A 19,110-nucleotide genomic window follows, 5' to 3' on the forward strand; every position below is an offset into this window, starting at 1 on the left:
CTCTTTAGCAGATGTTGTTGTCGAATTATTTCAAAGTGCTGCAAAGAACATCCCATCCCATCTTCTAATCAATAAAATCTGCATTCCACAAATGCAGAAGGGCAGCTATAGGGAGGGATATTGGTTATCCTTATTGATTACTTGTAATAAACTACAACCTAAGTTTCCTGCAAGCCCAAGAGTACACCCAGGTAAAATGGAACTAGATGGTAATCCAGAAGCATGTCTGATTACATTCAGCTAGATGGCCACTGCAGCTCAGTGAGGTTAGTCCTGGACTGTCCAACTCCACTCCTAACAGGAGAGTCACAAGCAACATATAGAGCCCTGGGAGAGGACAATACCACAGACCATGAGCCTAGCCATTCTTGATAAGCTGGGAATAGATTCATAGACCATAAGGCCAGAAGAAACCATTATGATCACATAAACTGACCTCCTACATAACACTGGCTATAGATTTAATTCAGTGAGTCCTGCATCTAACTCAGCATTGTAGTGCCATAGTGTAGACGCTTCCTACATTGACAGAAGGGGTTTTTCCATTGATATTGTTAATCCAGCTCTCCGAGAGGTGGTAGAACTCTTCCACTGACTTAGCTGTGTCTACATTGGGGGTTAGGTCGACAGAGCGCAACATTTTTCACAGCCCTGAGCGATGTAGCTAGGTCAAATCTAATTTTTAGTTGTAGACCAGGCCTTAGAGTTAATAGAGCTGCTGTTTTTAAAGATGCATTTAAGTCAGCTACATGAAGGGTTCAGGGATGGATGAGCTGATACCAACTGTCTGCACTGGCTGAGATGTACTTAGAAGCAGAGTTGCTGGGGGAGAAGCAGATGGAAGAAGAACTAGATTCAAAGCCACTATAGTAACCACTACAACTGTAGCAGCAGCAGCAGGTGGGAAACAACCAAAGGCACTGGAGAAAAGTAAACGTAGGAGCAAAGGAAAGAGGAGACCATTCACTCAGGACACAGGGGGGAGTCACTCGTTCCCTCAGATTGTGTTTCTGCTGTGGAAAAGTAGGGCAGACATTTTTTCTGGACTGATATTTGGGAATTGATGCTGATTATAAGCAAGTCTGTGAGCTTAATGAGGCTGCAAGGAACATATCGGGCATGGAGAAGGGGTAACCAACCTACTGAATTCAGGACTATAGAAATGGCGTAATACCTAGAAGCATGGGTACGAGGCTGAGCTTTATTTCTTGACCCAACTCACGTGATGTGGGTCAGGTGTACAAAGAGTTAATTGCTCTTGTCACATGTCAGAAGTATCTACTGACTCCAGTGGCTACTTCACTTATAAAAAGTAAAATCAAATGTGAATAAAGCATATTAACTCAAAATAACTACCCTCCTTCCTCTTACTATTCTGCTACTTAGGAGACCTTGCTGACCTCTGAATTAACCTTCAATTTCATTGTAGATCTATCTGGGGAATATGGTTACTTGGAATTATAAACTGATAGGATGCATTGTGTCCTGTAGTGAGCTCTTTCTAGTTTATGGTTTACTGACGAATTTTAAGAAGCATTCTCAGTGCACTTTATGTTGGAACTAGGCTATCTATAAACTGCAGATGCCTCATTAAATTCCATAGCTGATTACAAGAAGCAGCCATGCGCAGAAATGTTCATCGGGACTTCATGATTTGCATTCAGAATGAGGAATACTTGTGGCACCTTAGAGACTAACAAATTTATTTGGGCATAAGCTTTCGTGGGCTAAAACCCACTTCATCGGATGCATGCATGGAAAATACATGGTTGTGCTTGGTTCCTTCTAGTAACAACACTGGTTATTTAGCACTGGCTCTGTACCATTGTGAGCAGGACACAATAAAAGAAGCAAGATTCCAGTCTTCAGATAACCATCCAGAAGCCAGTGGCATCCAGCCAGTTATTGATTTGCATATTGACATTTACCCCTTTTTATAACTGTGAAAGCATGTTTGCTGCACAACTGTTGGCTTCGTTCAGTAGTACATTAAAATGACTATGAATATGATGAAAAAAACTGTGCAGCATAATATTTTAATGACCATTTTGTGGCTTTCTGTTTCCCTACTGATAGCTGGAAAGGGTTGCTTTATTTTATACAATTATGTTAGAGAGAGAGAGAGAGAGAGAGAGAGACTGAGAAACTTTGTCAGTATTCCCAGATCTGGTTAAATGGCTTGGCCGGAAGGCAAGATGGATATGTGCCCATTTCTTCTCAGCACAGACGTGTTTTAAAACAACAACTTGGCATAGCTGCTGTAAAAGAATTTCTGTATCAGCTATATTTAGTTTTTCTTTTGGGGAAAAGCAAGTGTTTTCAAGCCTCTAATAATGGTGATAAACTATGTAGAACACTACCATCTCTTGTAGAACGGATGGACAGAGAAATGGTAGGGTGAAGGTCTCTTAGAAGGGATCTCAGTATCATTTTATAATTTACAGATCTTATACTCATGTGTACAAAAGCCCTGAAAAAGCCAGTACCTATGAATTTGGCATTATTCTTCCTCTTTAATATCAAATGATGCTTTACCCTAACCTTTCCTCGGTAACTTAATTTAAAATTTGATAAAACTGAACACAAACAACTCTTCCTTTATCCTTTTCAGAGAAACTCCAGGATTATGTAGCTATTACTCAGTGCAAATTCTATTTGTCTCCCCATTAAAAAGCAAATAGTATTCAATTCACCTATATGATCTTGTTTTGAACAGACAATATTATGAGAATAGTTTCTTCTCAGCAAAGGCTGTCAACAACCCCCGGGCTACAGGAACACGGAGAAATTAAGGCAGCAGGAACTTCGACTTTACTGCATTTGTTTCTTTTATTATCCTTCCTGATAGAAATGTAGTGCCTCTCAAAGATGCCATACCTATAAAATGAAGTGATCTTTTATTCTCATACAAGTAACAGAATGAAGAGTGACAGCACGAGCTTTTACACACACACACACACCCTTGGAAGGACCATCTTTAGTGATGAAAAGCTAATTCTATCTTTCCCACAGGAACTGGGCTAAAATCACCATAGCCCATAAAGCAGCAGTTCTCTACCAGGGGTCTGCAGTCCCCTGGGGGGCTGAAAGCAGGTTTCAGGGGTCTGCCAAAATAAACCAGGCTTCAGTCCTGGGCAGTGGTACCAGCTCCACTCCCTGACTCACCTCAGCGGGCCACCCAGCCTGTGTCAGCACCAGCAATAAGTTTCATGTTGAGTAAGGGAAAAAAATATAATATTCAGTTTTTTATTTTTGTACCTATATTATCCTTTTATTTTTTATATTATATGTGTGTGTGTTTAACTATATAACTAGCAATTTAATACAACTTTTAATCTACTGGCTATGCAGAAAAACAATTGTGGCACAGGTGGGCCGTGGAGTTTTTATAGCATATGGGGAGGGGGCTCAAAAAGAAAAATGTTGAGAACCCCTGCCATAGAGTCTACAGAGAAATTCTTAGATTGCTTTTGGTCACTACTGAATTTGAATCAATGAACCACTACTGATTTTGAACCTTTCTTAGAGCAGTATAAAACTACACAGCTCACTGCCAATCTCCTGAGCCATCTAGTCCTGCTGCTGCAATTTCTTCTTAGTTCAGAAGATTTTTTTTAAATAAAACCTTTTTATTTCATGCTTTCAATTATGTAACCCTTCTGCCCATCTAAGTTGGCAGCAACAAGGGCCGGGTTCTGTATCTAGGGGTTCCGCTTCAATAACGCAATGCAAAACCGGCTCGAGCCCCCACCCAGTGACCTGGGACAATTACATACCACCCCCTGGGTGCCTCTAAGAGGCACTACTTCCCCTCTCGCAAGCACAGAGTCTGAGTGTAACAAAAAATGTTTAATAACATGAGGTAAACGACATCAGCATTAAATTGGAAAAACACCACAAACAGGATTCATAACACAAACCATGAGCAAAAAAAACCCACCCCAGCAAGTTGGGCTGTGTCCTTTCCCTTGGGTTCTTGAAACCAGCAACCCAAGGATCACCAAAGTCCCAAAAGTCCAACAACCCCCCAAAGTCTCTGTCTCTGGTCAGTGCAGCCCCAGAGTTCGGGGGGGGGGCCACACAGGGCGTTAATCACCTTACGTGATCGAGGCCGACGGGGTTCCGCTGCAGCCTTCACCACGCGCCGCTCCACTCCACCAGCTGTCCCGTGAGATGCTCCCGCCGTCCCACAAACTGCTCTGGCAGCTGCTCCACTCTGCTCACCGACCTGTGAGCCGCTCAGCTCTGCTCCACTTCAGCCGTCCCTTGGGCCACTCCCACAAGGCTCCGCTCTGCTCTGCTCGCTGCTCCTCCAGCCACTCCACTCCGCTCCACTCACCGACCTGTGAGTCGCTCAGCTCCACTCCAACCATCCCGCAAGGCTCCACTCTGCTAGCTGCTCTGCCAGCCGCTTAGCATTATAGCTTCAGGCTCCCCCACTAGTTAACACAGCCTCAGTGATCTCAGCTCTTTTGTGATTTCAGCTCATAGTAGGGGAGCCCCAGTGCTAGTGCACCATTGGCCCAGAGTGAATTCAGTTCAGCAGTCTGTAACTAGACTCCTAATAGAATCAAAGTTAGCTCTGATATTCAACAGTGGAGAGAGGGGGATAGTGCAATTGATGTTTCAACCCCTCAGAGAGGGGGCCCATACCATCAGGTACAAATACCTGTCCCTATCCTCTCTCCATTCACTGGGTTTTGTAACCCATGCCCATTGTCAAGCAAGTGCTACTTAGGTAATGGTGAAGGACTCACTCAGTCCTTCTGTCATACAACAGGTTCACTGCCCTTGATTCACAGAATCAGGGTAACAAAACTTTATTCTTCCTGCCCCAATAACAAAGAAACTGGGGATCCCACACCAGCCAAAGTAACCACTTTGAGTTGCTGTTGTTTCATGCCAGGCGAGTGGGTGTGCCTATGCAAACAAGATCAGCCCCTGGAGTTCTTTTCCACACTCGCCATAATTCACCACCAGATGTCAGGGTAGAGCTCATCCTGATTCTGCTTACAATTACGTTTCCCTTATACGCAATGGCCTAAAGTTTCAAGACTGATTAATGCTCTTGGGTGCCCAACCTACAAGATACATTAAAGAGGCTGAAATTGCCGAGCACCTGCCCTCTGGAAACCAGGCCTTTTTAAGGTGCTTTGGGTTGGACACCCAAATGATTAGCCACTTTTAAAACTTTAGACCAACAAGTCTTGACCAGCATCTATGGTCAGGTCTTGGTCTTGAGCTGCCTCTACATGCCTGCACAGGGGCACAAAGAGGAGAAAGCTATTCACACCCACCTATCCCAGGGTGATCTTACCACATCTCTGCTTCAGGTGCAAGGAAAGAAAAGTAGCTGCACACCCAGTACTTCATCCAACTAAAGGACAAGGGAGGAAGAGGGGAAGGGGAATGAGGGGTAGCTCTCAAGCAACCAGGTCATGGGTAGTCACGCTCAATGATTGGAGCAGCAATCAGCACCAAAGGTCAGGACCAGGTTACCTGGAATGAGGCAGGGACAGGACTAGAAACAAGCAGATGTGCCATAAGCAAATGCTTTGAGCAGCCACTGGGCTTAAGCACCAAACTGCTGACTCTTCCAATCAATCAGGCAATGTAGCCAATCGGGTAGCCTACTACAGGCCAGCTGCTCTCATTAGGTAGCCTGGAGACTGGCTCTGCTTCCAGACTGGCTATGCTGCAGGTGCTGATTCCTGATAGTAGCAACATGGTAGTTGTGGCATACTGCCTTACTTGGACTCCTTTTGGAGTAGCATAGCTATGTGCTGCCTCTTGCATAAGGCTATGAGCTGAAAGGAAAGGACAATCTGGCCTGTAACACGCCATGTAATTTAAACGAGATGATTATCCACATAACTCCTACCTTTTTCTCTTAAATATATGGAACTTGATCCTGTTGTCACACTGCCCTCACACTGATGTAAATCAGGAGTAAATAAAGTCAAAGAGTAGTTACACCAGTGTAGAGTGAGATCAAAGTCAAGCCTAAACGCTGGATTTTCTCCCATGTGTCACACGTGACTTAATACATGTATTTATACAAAAGAAAGATCATACAAATAGGATAAAGTGAGCCTGAGGATATGGCCCAGGGTATTTAATGCAATTTCTATTTTATAGGTATTTCTATAGTGCTTATCACTATACGATCTGAACCTTGGCTTCATTTCTTTAGTTTTAAGGGCAATGGGTGTATACACAGTTTACTTGCATTATGTGAAGCCTGTTCAGTGATATTACATTGGCCTAATTTAATACAATTCATTTGATATTTTGAGAGTGTTTTGATAATGACATTCGTTGGAACTAAGTCTACTATTTTACACCTCTGAAAACCGTGATGCAAGTGGGTTTTCACAGGTGTAAAAGAGCTGAATTTGGCTGAGTATATCTCATTATTACTGTTCATTTGTCATTATTTATATTCAATATTTTATGTTCTTGTAGCCATTATAAATCGCATTTTAAATATGTTTATTAACCACACTAGGGAAAATGAAAGTATTGCAGCTTTATAGATATCCACTATCCTGCTGTTTTTATGGAGTTACTGTAAGTGTGTGCTGTGCTTCCTTCATAGGAATTAACTTCCTTTGATTACTTGTATGTTGAAGGTAGAAGATGGAGGCCAGGGTTATATAGCTCTTTAGAGATTTTCTCCTGAGGGTGGTTCTGTTTTCCCTCATATATACAGCATAACATACAAGAATTTGGTGAAGAGTCAGTTGTAGTCTTAATTCTTGGGAAAGAGCTGCTATATACACATCTTCCATAGCATTCATTTGCACATACATAATATTGGGTCAAATGGGAAATATCTGTATTTCTATTTTGTAACTCCTCTCCTGGGTTGATGGCCCTACAAGAGGGTTTAGAGTAGAACATAGACTATAGAGGCCAGCTTGTCAGAAGTCAACAAGATGGATGGGTGCTCAGCCCTTCTGCTTATCAGGCCCTAGATCCATGTAGTGTATATGTAGCCATTGATAGCTGTTCATGGGTAATTCTAAAAGAGCAGAATAGTGTTTTTCATAACTATGGACCTGAGAGACAGACTTAATTCTTTGGAAACTGTGTGTATGTCCTCTTATGCAGTTATTTTGTCGCTATTGTGGAAAATGGCAATGTTCTAAGGATTAACACACACAGCCACTTTTTCTAAGCTTAACAAAATTGGTAGCCAGTGAAGAGATTTCAAAATCAGGTTTTGAAAGAACCTGACTCTATTAGGAAATTGGGATGTAGAATTCTGTATCAGATGCCATCTTTTAATAGCACAAGCTGGAATGCCCCAAAATAAAGTCCACGTAGAAATGAAAAAAAAACAAACAAACACCAAAAAAACAATTATCTTGCATGAACATGCAATTTTGGAGTGGTGAACAACTTTCTCGTGTTTAAATGGAGAAGCAACCCAGTGCTGGTTTTTTAAATTATATAAAACATAGAAGCATAAAATAGACAAGAGTGTGCATGGAGTGGCCAGACAAGTAATTTTTTTTCAGGTATTTGCATCCAGCTGAAATCCCCATTTTTTTAAAAAAAATCTACCTTTGCTCTTTTCTGTAACTTAGATGCTGCTGATGTGGGTTTGGGATACATGAAAGGGGTGGGCGGGGGAGTAGCTCCCCCTGATGGATACCCACCCAGCCAGTCTGCTTTTTGAAGTTCTCTTCTCTGCTTGCTTTACCTGTAAAGGGTTAACAAGCCCACAGGTAAAGCAAGCAGGGAACAGATACCATGGCTGGATGGATGTCCATCAAAGGGAGCTTACGCGCCCCCCCCCCATGTATCACAGGGTTATAGAAATAAAGCAGATTCATGTTTGTGTAGGGTCTGGGAAAGTGAGTTTAATAAATTAAGGGGAAATGAGAGAGGTCTAGCCTGTGTTTTTCCATGTAAATTAAGTACACTAGGCAATCTAACTGAAATGTTCCAGTGATGTTTTGCTTACAAGGTAAATTCCTTAGGGCAGGGACTGTCTTTCTGCATAGTGTTTGTCCAGCGCCTAGCACCAGTGGAGTCCTGGTCTATGGCTGGGGCTCCTAGGTGCTCCTGGTAGAACAAATCATGAATAACCAGGTGTCAAGTTTTCAGCCACTGGCTAATCAAATCCCTAGTGATTTTGCAATATCATCTGTGATGTGGCAGTTAAATAACAAGGTACATATATGGTACCTCTAAAAGAACCCATAATGAACTCGAGAAAATTTGGTCCTTACCTGCTATAGAATTAACCATGGAGAAATCATGATCAACTTAAGCAAGATGGGAGTTAGGTTTCTAACTCAGTTATAGTTCTAACTCATAAGGAAGGAGCAAGGAAAAATGAGCGGTATTCATAATATACTTTTGGATTATATGCATTTTAAAAGCACTACCAGCAGATACCTTTGAAATGCATTGGATCATATGCACATCATCCTGGCGGTCTTCACTATTTATCACACCCAATTTGGTGTTTAAAAATTAATCACAGAGTTTAAAAGGGTCAGATCACTCACTCTACTCTTCAGGGGTCCAAGCCTGGATAAGATTATAATGCATCAACACTTTAAAAAGTACACGGTTATATAGAATCATATAACTGTAGGATCTCGAGAGGTCATCTAGTCCATGACCCCGCGCTGCCATCCCTGACAGATGTTTGTCTAACCCGTTCTTTAAAATCTCCAATGATGGGGATTCCACAGCCTCTCACGGTAACCTGTTCCAGCACTTAACTGTCCTTCTAGTTAGAAAGTTTTTCATAATCTATAATCTTAAATTTCCCTTGCTGCAGATTAAGCTGTTTACTTCTCGTCCTACCTTTAGTGGCTCTGGAGAACAATAGATCCTCATCTTCTTTGGCACAGCCCTTAACATATTTGAAGATTTTCAGGTCCCCCTTCAGACTTCTTTCTTCAAGACTGAACATGTCCAGTTGGGCTTGATTCTTCATTGTCTTTCAACTTGCATAGCTATTTACACCTATGAGTAGTGGGTATAAAATGCTCCTATTCGATTTGGCTGCATTTTACATTCACTTTGCACAATTGTAAGTGGCTACACAAGATACAAGCAATGAGAAGGCCTATTTCCCTCCCCTGCCCTGTCCTATGGAGCCACAGGGCCTGGTTTTTCCACTGTCTTGCATCTTCAGTCATTTGCTCTGGTGCAAAGCAAGTGTAAAACACCGTGCAATCCGTACTGGCCATTCATGTGAGTGGAAGCACGGTTTCTCACTTTTCACAGATTTAAATGACTTCACAAACTGCAGGACAATGGAGAATCAGGCCCATTGTGTTCTTACAATCTGTTAGGTTCTCCTAGACTTTCCAATTGCCAGTGAAGGTTTACCAAAGCCTGCTACTTTAGTTTGAGGCAACCTTAAAGCCCTGCCAAGTGCAAATCATCCATTTGCTTTGCTACTCAATATTTTCTGAGGTATTAATTGTTCATGAGGATTGTTCTTTGTAACCTGAAAAGACTAAACAAAACCTAATGAGCTGGGGAAGAATGTGATGAGTTAAACTGAGGTCCATGTCAGGTGAAGGTAGCCTACAGCTCAGCCCTCAGCAGGTCAGAAAATGTTCATAGGTGATTTCACTTATTAAACCCTATCAAGGAGAGACAGTCTCCTGGGGAACCAAGTAAGGCTTATTCCAAGATCTTGTTACTGTGTTTTGTTTTAAGATTTAAATAACCATTTCAACAGTTGTTTCACTCCACTGCACCAAGAGCAAACCTGAGGCTATGAAAAGGAACCCACAATGGTAAATGGTGGAGTGCAATATTACCACAAAATGTCAAAAATTGTTTTTGTTGGTGTTGCTCCTCTATTGTATTTTCTGGATTCAGAAAGAGAGAAGGAAATGATGATAATGGGGAAACCAGTCTGCCATGGGGTCTGTGCTCAGGCTCTCTGCAGCGTTGGGGGGCTGCGGGATGCACAATAAGCTGCTATTGATCTTTCTAGGTCCATCATTGCCTCTTGCTGTGAAATACTGGCCGTTTTGTTGGTTGGAAGTGTAACAAATCTGTGGCTACTTATGGGGCCTGATCCAGCTCCCATAGTTGGGTCAGGGCAAAGATCTCTACTGCGCACATGCAACGTGGGTAACAGAGCTCTCTAGCCTAGTCCAAAAAGCTCCACGGCCCTGTGCCATTGGAGCTAACAGTTTTCTGCCCCCATCCCCCTTTCTTAGAAGTAAGGCACCTTACCTTGGCCAATTGCGAGAGGACAGCATTATACATGGAGCCAACCGGAAGCTGAGCTGTATTTTTTTTTTAATCTATTTTTCCTTGACTTTTCCTTCGTCCCTTTTTCCACCTTCTTTTTATTTATGGTACTTGTCTGGCCCACTTTACATAAGATCTGACCACCTCACAATCTTTAATGCATTTGTCTTGCAGTTGTCTCTCTTTGATTCAGTTCAGTGATTTCAGAGTTCATCCTATTTGATTTTGTTTCTCCTCAATCAGTTTCATTACATTTTCTAATGACATCATGGGTGACCTCAGCTTTGTGACAGGGCCTGGGCTTTTTGGTACATTTCCTACTTTAGCTGAGGATTATTTTTTTTAAATGTCTGTTTGATCTCTTAGAAAAAGTTGTGGATTAAGCAAAGTTTTACCAGCCAAGGATTTCTGAGTTCTAATCCTGGCTCAATTCCCTGGCCTTGCCCGGGCAAGTTCTTTAACCTCATTCTCTCTGGTGTAAAACCTAACATAATTTGAAACACTACTTAGGATTTACATGATTTAGCACCTAGTATAGACATGATTTAACACCCTTATGAATATGTTAGCTGGTCATGAGGAATCCTAGACTTCTCCTAACCACCTAACGCATTTTTAGGTGCTAAGAGGTGTTTAAAATCACGTGAGCTAACACTATTTAAAAAGAACACTTATTTACTAGCTAGACAAGGCCTATGGATAAAATAGTTCAGCTGGCAAGCTTCAGGGCTATTGTGAAGACTAATGTTTGTAAAGCAGTTTCAAAGAGGAAAAATACTGGGGTGTACATCTATCCCACATTAGTCTGCTGTGCATTAAGGGTATGTCTACACTTAACACGCTGCAGTGGCACAGCTGCTGCACCATTGTAATGCTTCATTGTAGACATAACAGCGATGGGAAGGGTTCTCCTATCACTGTAGATAATCCACCTCCCCGAGAGGCAGTAACTAGGTTGACAAAAGAATTATTCCTGTCTACACCGGGGGTTAGGTCAGCTTAACTACATCTCTCAGGAATGCCTCTTTAACTTTTCAGTATAAACAGCCCTCAAAGTGTTCATATAGACAAGCCCCAAGTGCTATTATATGCTCCCAACCCAGCACTGCCAGATTCAAAATTAGAGAGTCCCATCTGATGATATTTTAGTAAAAAATTTGAAATGTTTGTTTTTTAAGGATTCTGCCTCATTTATGCAATCCCATAATCTGCCAGCAATGGCAGACAGGCATAGCACCAGTACAAAACTGAGACAGCTTCTAAACTTGTCTGTTAGACTCTCGACAGCTAGAGAACTTTGGAAATCAGCATTAAGTCCCTAATCCTGCAATCCCTGTTCATATAACTGGTCCCACTGACTGCAGATCATGACTTCTCATGCAAAATTCCTTTTGTTACTAAAATATCACCATAAAGCCCCCCAAAATTTGCATGTACTAAATAAAAGCCATCAGTATTCCCTGCTCTTTTCCACAATCCCTTTCATGATTGTGAAGGGAAAGAAATGATACGCTACACTGTGGCCTGCTAAAGTGTCCCATCTACCTCTCCCAAAATGAGATAAACTAAACCAGAAAAGAAAATACGTGTGTTCACATGAGGAGTTATACCAGTATAACTATAGCAGTATAATTTTACCACTATGATTATGTTGGTAAATTTCTCTGTTTAGACAATCCCTAAGCATCTTGATGTATTTTCTTTCAGCAGTGTCGGCTAGGGGTCTAGTTGCATAAAATAAAGAAAGGCAATGCCTTTGAGATCAGCAGCAGCAGAAGTCTATACAAAAGCAGCCATGTGTCTTCCCTACTGGCAGAAGCTGTCTGTGCAGAGTTCTCTGTCCTGAACCCTGCCTACCAGTCCTGCACTCTGCGGTGAAATAAAAGGACACCTCGTGCCTCTCTTTTAAATTAATATTAGTTCTGCTAAGCATTTACACCTTTCATTTTCAAAGCACCATCCACAGATAAATATCTCATCAGCCTGGGGTCAGCTCTCATATGGATGTTTTTTCTGCAGGACACCACAACTCTATGGGCAACCAATGGCAGAATGTCACTGCGGAGAGCCAACCAAAAAGCCAAGCAAGAATAATGTCCATATAATGTAAAACAATTTCACACCTCAGAGGGGATTAATAACATTCACTGCATCTTCAATCATGAGTTTCATTTTCATAGTAAAAAAAATAAGCTATATACTGTAAAAAATAATACAATGGATGGGGTAGGGAGTGAGAGAGAGAGAGAGAGAGAGAGAGAGAGATTGCTGGCAATGATGATTATTATATATCATCGTTACCATTGGTTTTCACCAGGCTAACCATCTGCTTTTTGAAGCTCTCTTTGACTGGCTTGCAGCAAATGGTATAACTCAGACAGAGAATGCAGAGATGTTTGCTGGTGTTGTGTCAAGTCCTTGGGCTCTGGTTTGGCACATTCATGAACAGCCTTTTGCAACTGCAACTGCAGAGGGAAGGAAATTGTGTGTCCCCTGAGATTTGGAGAAAACCAGTGACGGAATATTTTGTCACAGATGACCTGTGAAAAGGTAAAAGAGCAGATTGTCTTTCCAGAGCTGCAAATAAGACACTTGTGCCTCTTGGTGATTGTAAACTGTACAAGCTATTGCTTCAGCTGAGTTCAAAATGTCTCTAACACTGATAAGAGCAAAGCATAGTGCACGAGGCACTTTACAAGCTTGTCCCTGGCCATTCTACTCAACCCTCATTGACTGTACCTATCCATTACCAGCATGGGCCTCCCTGTGTAGCTGAGCTGTATTTGGTAGATTTGTCATGTAAGATATGGGCAAATGTCCACTAAGGATCAGGTGGAGGACACCTAACTCATTTCACTTGTGACCTAATAGCAAACTGAACAGGGATTGCTAAACTCCACAGGATAGGGACTGCCTTTATTGGTGTCTTGTATTACCATTTTGCCTCTGGGCAGGTCTTCACTACAGGGTGGGGTCGATTTAAGATACGCAAATTCAACTACGCGAATAGTGTAGCTGAATTCGACCTATCGGAGCCGACTTACCCCGCTGTGAGGACGGCGGCAAAATCGACCTCCACGGCTCCCCGTCGACGGCGCTTACTCCCACCTCCGCTGGTGGAGTAAGAGCGTCGATTCGAGGATCGATTGTTGTGTCCCGACGAGACACAATAATTCGATCCCCGAGAGATCGATTTCTACCCGCCGATTCAGGCGGGTAGTGTAGACCTAGCCTCTGTTATTATTAGTTATTGAGCACCGACAATGTACAAGACCACTACATGCTGTAGCTCCCATCATAGTTCCTCTTATCTTTCAAAACAAACTGTGCAGATAAATAATTTTTCTCTGCCCACAATCAGCCCAGTTTCCAGTAGACACTGCCTAAAGTGGAGACCAAGGCCTAGATTCTCCAAGGCTGCTTTGTTCTGTTATAAAGAGCAGTGGCCTGAACAAGCCAAAGATTCCCAGTGGAGAATTCTCCCTGTTACTTCACCCACTGCTGCATTCCAAGCACAACAAGGGAAAAGCAGGCAGGAAGAATGTAGCACAGCTGAGCTCTGCTACCCCTGATCCTCTGCTGGCGTTGTCAGCAGGGTAAGTTAGAGCAGAACGCCTTGCTCCAGGGCCAGCTGCCCTTGAATCAAGAAGTTGGAGCCCTGGAGCCTCCCCCTCCCTACTAGATCTGTGCACAGCTTAGATTTGTAGAGAACTGGGCCCATAAATCCCACATTTCTTACATGCAGGTAGACATTACACATGCAGAAAGGGAATGGTGAATGTTAGGGCCAGCTTGCACGCACAGAGATGGGTTTATACATGTAACTTAGGCAGCCACGTTTGAAAACTGGGTTTGATGAATGTACATCAAACATACTTGTCTAGACCTCGCCCAGCTCTAGTTCATGCCATATGTTTTATTCTTTAGCTGCCTCTGACTGGTCTTTTTAAAAAGGAAATGTACACATAATAAATCTGTAGCTACTCACTTGCAGGTTGTTGTTGGCCCTCTCTGCTCCGCATTTTCTGATTCTCAGGTCACACTTCGAAAAGCAATCGAAAAAATTACAGTCTTCATCTTCTGTGCAATTCTGTTCAAGGATGTCCCTCATTTTAGGTTCAAAAAAGGCCATATCCACATCAATGGCGACTACCTGTGATCAAATAAACACATCAAAAGTAACACATGCACTGGGATGTAACTGTTCAGTGTAGGGTGACCAAATGTCATGTTTATAAAGGGACAGTCCTGTATTTAAGCCCTCCTGCAAGTGTACCGACTTTTTCTTAAAAACAGGCAAATTGTCCTGCATTTTCTGTCTTCCTTCATCCCTGCATCAGTACTGGTGGGTCCTGCTGCTGGCCGGATCCTGCTTGCCAGCCACCTGTCCACCAGCAGTGCATGGAAGAGTCCAGTGGCCGATGATGGGGAAGGGTGTGACAGGTTGGTGGCGGGGTGAAGATGCAGTGCGTGGGGCCAACCGCTCCCCCACTGGTCTATCAGCGCAGCCTCTGCTGCATGCCAGCTCTCGGCCAGCAGGGCCCCATCCCATTTCCAGCTTGCACTGGCTGTGTGCTGCGAGCTGCAGTGGCTGGTGAGCATGGGGAGGCACCAGATGGCGGCCCGGTTACGTGTTGTCTCTGCTGCCCACCCATCAGCCCTTTACGTGCTCCCCCTCTCACTGTCCTCTCCTTGCTTTGCCCCTTCACAATTCCTCCCAACCCCGCTGCTCCTTCATACCCCCCTCCCCCAGTGGGGCACGTCCCGCTCACAGTACTGTGCAGAGAACCAGTGCCTGGTCGGAGCATATTCATCTCACCAACAGCCTGGCCGGCAGGCTCCTTCCTTCCCCTACGGACTCTGGCTGGGCCGGCACCCCGGGAAAGCCAAAGACCCTCTGGCCCAGGGTACTGGCCAGGAGGAGCCAAGCCCTGCCTGTGCCGAAGCCCCACACAGCATTGGCACAGGGAAGCCTCTCCACCCCTCAGCTAAGCTCTGCAGTAGTGGGGGGGTAAGTGATTTCCAGCCTGTTCATGCCCAGAACCTGCAAGCTCCACAGCAGCCCCTGGGGCAGGGGCTTAGTACCCTCTTCACACACACACCCCAACCTGCGTCCTGCCCCCAGGGAGTGCAGGGCTGCTCCGTCCCCTAGGCACCCTCCCCTGCTGAGCCACGTCTCTCTGGCCAGGTTCGCTGAAGCCCCTGCAGTCAGGTTCCCTGGGCCCAGGTGCACAAAGCATCCTTAGGACTTAACCCCTTCCTGCCCACACTGTAGCTAGGGGACAGGAGGACACTGGGTTATGTCAATGGCCAGCAGCAGCCTGGAAGTGTTAGCTGCCTTTTGACACTGTGCGGGCAGGAAGGGGTAAGCTGCTTCCAGACACATGGGGGGGCGGGGAAGAAGAGATGAGCTCTGCAAAGACACGGGCCAGGTCATCCATTCTCCCCACTCCTCCCTTGTGGCTGGAAGCAGCTCCCATCCCTTCCAGGAGCGCTTCTATGTTTTTTGCCGCCCCAAGCACGGCAGGCCTGCGGCTTTCGGCGGCATGCCTGCGGGAGGTCCGCCGGTGCCGCACCATTGGCGTCCCTGCCGCCGAATTGCTACCAAAGCCACGGGACCGGCGGACCTCCTGCAGGCATGCCGCTGAAAGCCACCTGACTGCCACCCTCACAGTGACCGGCAGGCCGCCCGCCCCAGGCACGCACTTGCTCCGCTGGTGCCTGGAGCCGCCCCTGATCCTTTCCCTCCCGAAGAGTGCCAAAAGGCTGCTGCTGGCCACATTCTGGCGTCAACCCTGGCCGAAATCTGGGGAGTAGGGGCATGTGACCCTTCCTTCTCTCCCTCCCCCCAGCATGTTGCCTTGAGGAGATATGGTGCCAGGTACCAGGAGAGGCAAGTCCATCCCAGGGGTCCAGCCAGGCATGGAGGGCGGAGAGCACCGGGCAGGGACAGTCAGGTCGTTGATCACCCCCCCATGAGAGAGAGATGTACAGGAGTGTGTGTGTGTGTCACCTCTCCCTGTGTGTGGCTGTGTGGGGTAGGGGTGTATGTGTCACCCCACCCCGTGTGAACTAGGGATGTAAAAGGTTAACCGGTAAGCAATAGTCTTACCAGTTAACCCACCTTAATCATTAACCCCGGGCCAGCCGGCCCCAGCGGCCCCGCACTGGTCGGAGCGGGCCCAGTCGCACTGCCCGGCCGGAGCGGCCCCAGCCAGAACAGACTCAGACCCAGCCACGCCAGCTGGTGAGATTGGCCCCAGCTGCTTAATCAGTTAACCGTTTAAATGACATATTTTTAATTGTTTAAATAATTAACTTTTTAAATGGTATTTACATCCCTAGTGTGAACTCTAAAGCCTTAAAGATAAGAAGGTAAATATAAAGAATCCAACTACGTAGTATTTCTTTTTAACAGGGGCTCGGTCAACTTGATGTTAATTTGAATGTTTGTACTGCATAATTCTGATTGATTGCCGTTGAACTTGCTTGAGCACGAGTAATTTTACCAGGTGTCCCATATTCAGCATAGGAAAATATGGTCACCCTAGTTCAGTGTCACGTTGCTGCTATCATTCCCTCAAAAAGCAGCAGCTGCTGACCATGTGATTCTAGTGTCCTCACAATAGAGAATTAGAATCAGAAGGAAATGGGAGGGCTAGTCTGGTTAATAGGGTACTGGCTTAAGCCTTGGAATACTTGGGTTCAAGTCCCTGCTCTGCCACAGACTTCCTCTGTGACATTGGGCAAGTCACTTTGCCAGTCTGCGCCTCAATCCCCATTTAAAATGAGATGATAGCACTTCCTGACCTCCCAGGGGTGTTGTGAGGAGAAAATACATTAAAGGTTATGAGGTGCTCCCAAACTGTTGGGGTCACATGAGTACCTGTGATAAACTAGTTTTCTGCTATCAGATGGGCAGCAAGAGTCCTGTAAATATAATTGTTTTTAACAAGAACAGCCAATATATAAGAGATCTGGCTAACAGAAAAACACTTTAAAGTCAATGAGTAAAATTCCTCTCTGGGGTGAATGGGCCCAACTTCACTTAGCTAACAGTAGTTACAGTAATGATAACCCAATGTCACTCCCTCTTCTATGTACTATTTGCAGAGGGGAGCTCTGTGATATGTAGGGGATACCTGCTCCTTGAATAGGCATTCATGTCATCAAGTGACATTCATGGTTCTCCCTCTGCTTATCTAGAAATATATCCATCAGTGTTCCACAGCTGGTTGATGGTCAGCAGAGAGAATAAGGACTAAATGGATCTGAAGCCTAAACTAGCATCTGACCTCTAGAGCAGGGGTTCTCAACCTTTTTCTTTCTGAGGTCCCCCCAACATGCTATAAAAACTCCAAGGCCCACCTGTGCCACAACAACTGTTTTTCTGCATATAAAAGCCAGTCGGCACTGGGGGATAGCAAGCAGGGCAATTGCCTGGTGCCGCACGCCACAGGGGGCCCCACAAAGCTAAGTTGCTCAGGATTTGACATCAGCAACAAGTGGCGGGGCTAGGGACCCCAGGCTTCAGCCCCTTGCAGTGGGGCTTCAGCTTTCTGTCCTGGGACCCAGCAAGTCTAATGCCAGCCCTGCTTGGCAGCCCCCCTGAAACTTGCTCATGGCCCCCCAGGGGGCCCCGGACCCTCGGTTGAGAATCACTGCTCTAGTTCAGGCTTAAGAAATATTGGACGTGCAATGCAAAAAGGACCGCACTGCTTCTGCAGGTGTTTGATTCATAACTGTCATGTAGGTAGAAGATTTTAGTCTCCAGGATTGTCTATATAACCCCTTTTACTTAAAAATTACAAAAATAAAGAAGGGGAGAAGGAAAGCCATCTATGTGATCACAGCTGCTTGCTATGGCACGTACAGTGCGGGCAGTGAAGTGAAAATAGTCTCACCTCAGTGCTGTGAATACTGTGAGTTACATTAAACCTTAACATCTAACAATGTAAACCTTCACTCAGAGAAGCCCACCTGTTACAGATGAAGTAAATTGGTATAGATGGAAATGTCTGGAAAATGGACAAAGCACAGCTATTTGCAATTACTCTGTGGAGAGCTTTAATTATAGAACTAAGCCTCCCAAATAGCAGCAGAGCTGAAATGTGTGGTTGAATGACAGCTGGAATGACCCCAGGAATTTTAGATGTATGCACCTGGCAAAAGGCCAAATGGACTTTCCAAACCAAAGTCAAGGATAGGGCCTAATTTTTGCAATTTTTTTCCCATGAGGGGAGCTCAGATCTTGGAGAAACTAAATACACCTTTTAAACTCCAAGTATCTTTAAGCTTCTTAGAAAGCTTGATAAGAGTGATGTACCCTGGGGAATTTCACAAGTTCATGCAGGTAAATATCAGAAATATGTCTACTTTCTTAGTGTCGGTAGTGCCTTGTCCCGGCTGTAGTTTCACTCTTAAATTCTATTGGAAAAACATTGTTATTTTTGTTCACATGTGAAGTGGGCCAGATCCTCATGTCTGGCCAAACTGTGCTTGATGCAGGACCCAGAGCAATGGCCCTCCGGGTCCTGAGGGAAGTCAGGAGCCAGTTTGTCCCCTGGCATAAATTAAAGCTGCCTCAGAGCTGTTGTAGCCTATGCTGGCTTGTAGTGGCCTCCCAGGTGCTGGTTTGGTGGCAAGCATCACGGGACTGCAACATGCTCCATTCCCCCTTCCATTTCCCCACAACATGTTCCCTATACCAAGGGGATGGCAAAGAGATGGCTTCACCATCTCTGTGCCAGCTGAAAATTTCCCTAGCTATTCTATTAGGGCAGCTTTCCAGCTGCTATGCATTGGAGGAGCAGCATAAGGAGGCTAGAGTGAGCGCTGAGGATCTAGCTGGTTATTCTGGAAATGAATCCA

The 19,110-nt window shown here is 44.8% G+C and overlaps 1 protein-coding gene across 4 annotated transcripts in view; it reads right to left on the reverse strand.

Annotated features, from left to right (window-relative positions):
- The window catches only part of DIPK1C (divergent protein kinase domain 1C), a 59,217-nt gene that overhangs the window by 30,189 nt on the left and 9,918 nt on the right, over positions 1 to 19,110 (reverse strand). For 2 of the 4 annotated variants that reach the window (XM_054021086.1, XM_054021087.1), the window contains exon 3: positions 14,228 to 14,392. In XM_054021086.1, coding sequence (XP_053877061.1) covers positions 14,228 to 14,392 — 165 coding nt within the window. Of the gene's footprint in view, positions 1 to 6,180; positions 12,780 to 14,227; positions 14,393 to 19,110 lie in introns of those variants that run through there. The other 2 variants (XM_054021088.1, XM_054021085.1) reach the window with 2 other exon arrangements.

The sequence above is a fragment of the Malaclemys terrapin genome, chromosome 2, assembly GCF_027887155.1.
Source record: "Malaclemys terrapin pileata isolate rMalTer1 chromosome 2, rMalTer1.hap1, whole genome shotgun sequence".
In the NCBI taxonomy this organism is placed as follows: domain Eukaryota; kingdom Metazoa; phylum Chordata; order Testudines; family Emydidae; genus Malaclemys; species Malaclemys terrapin.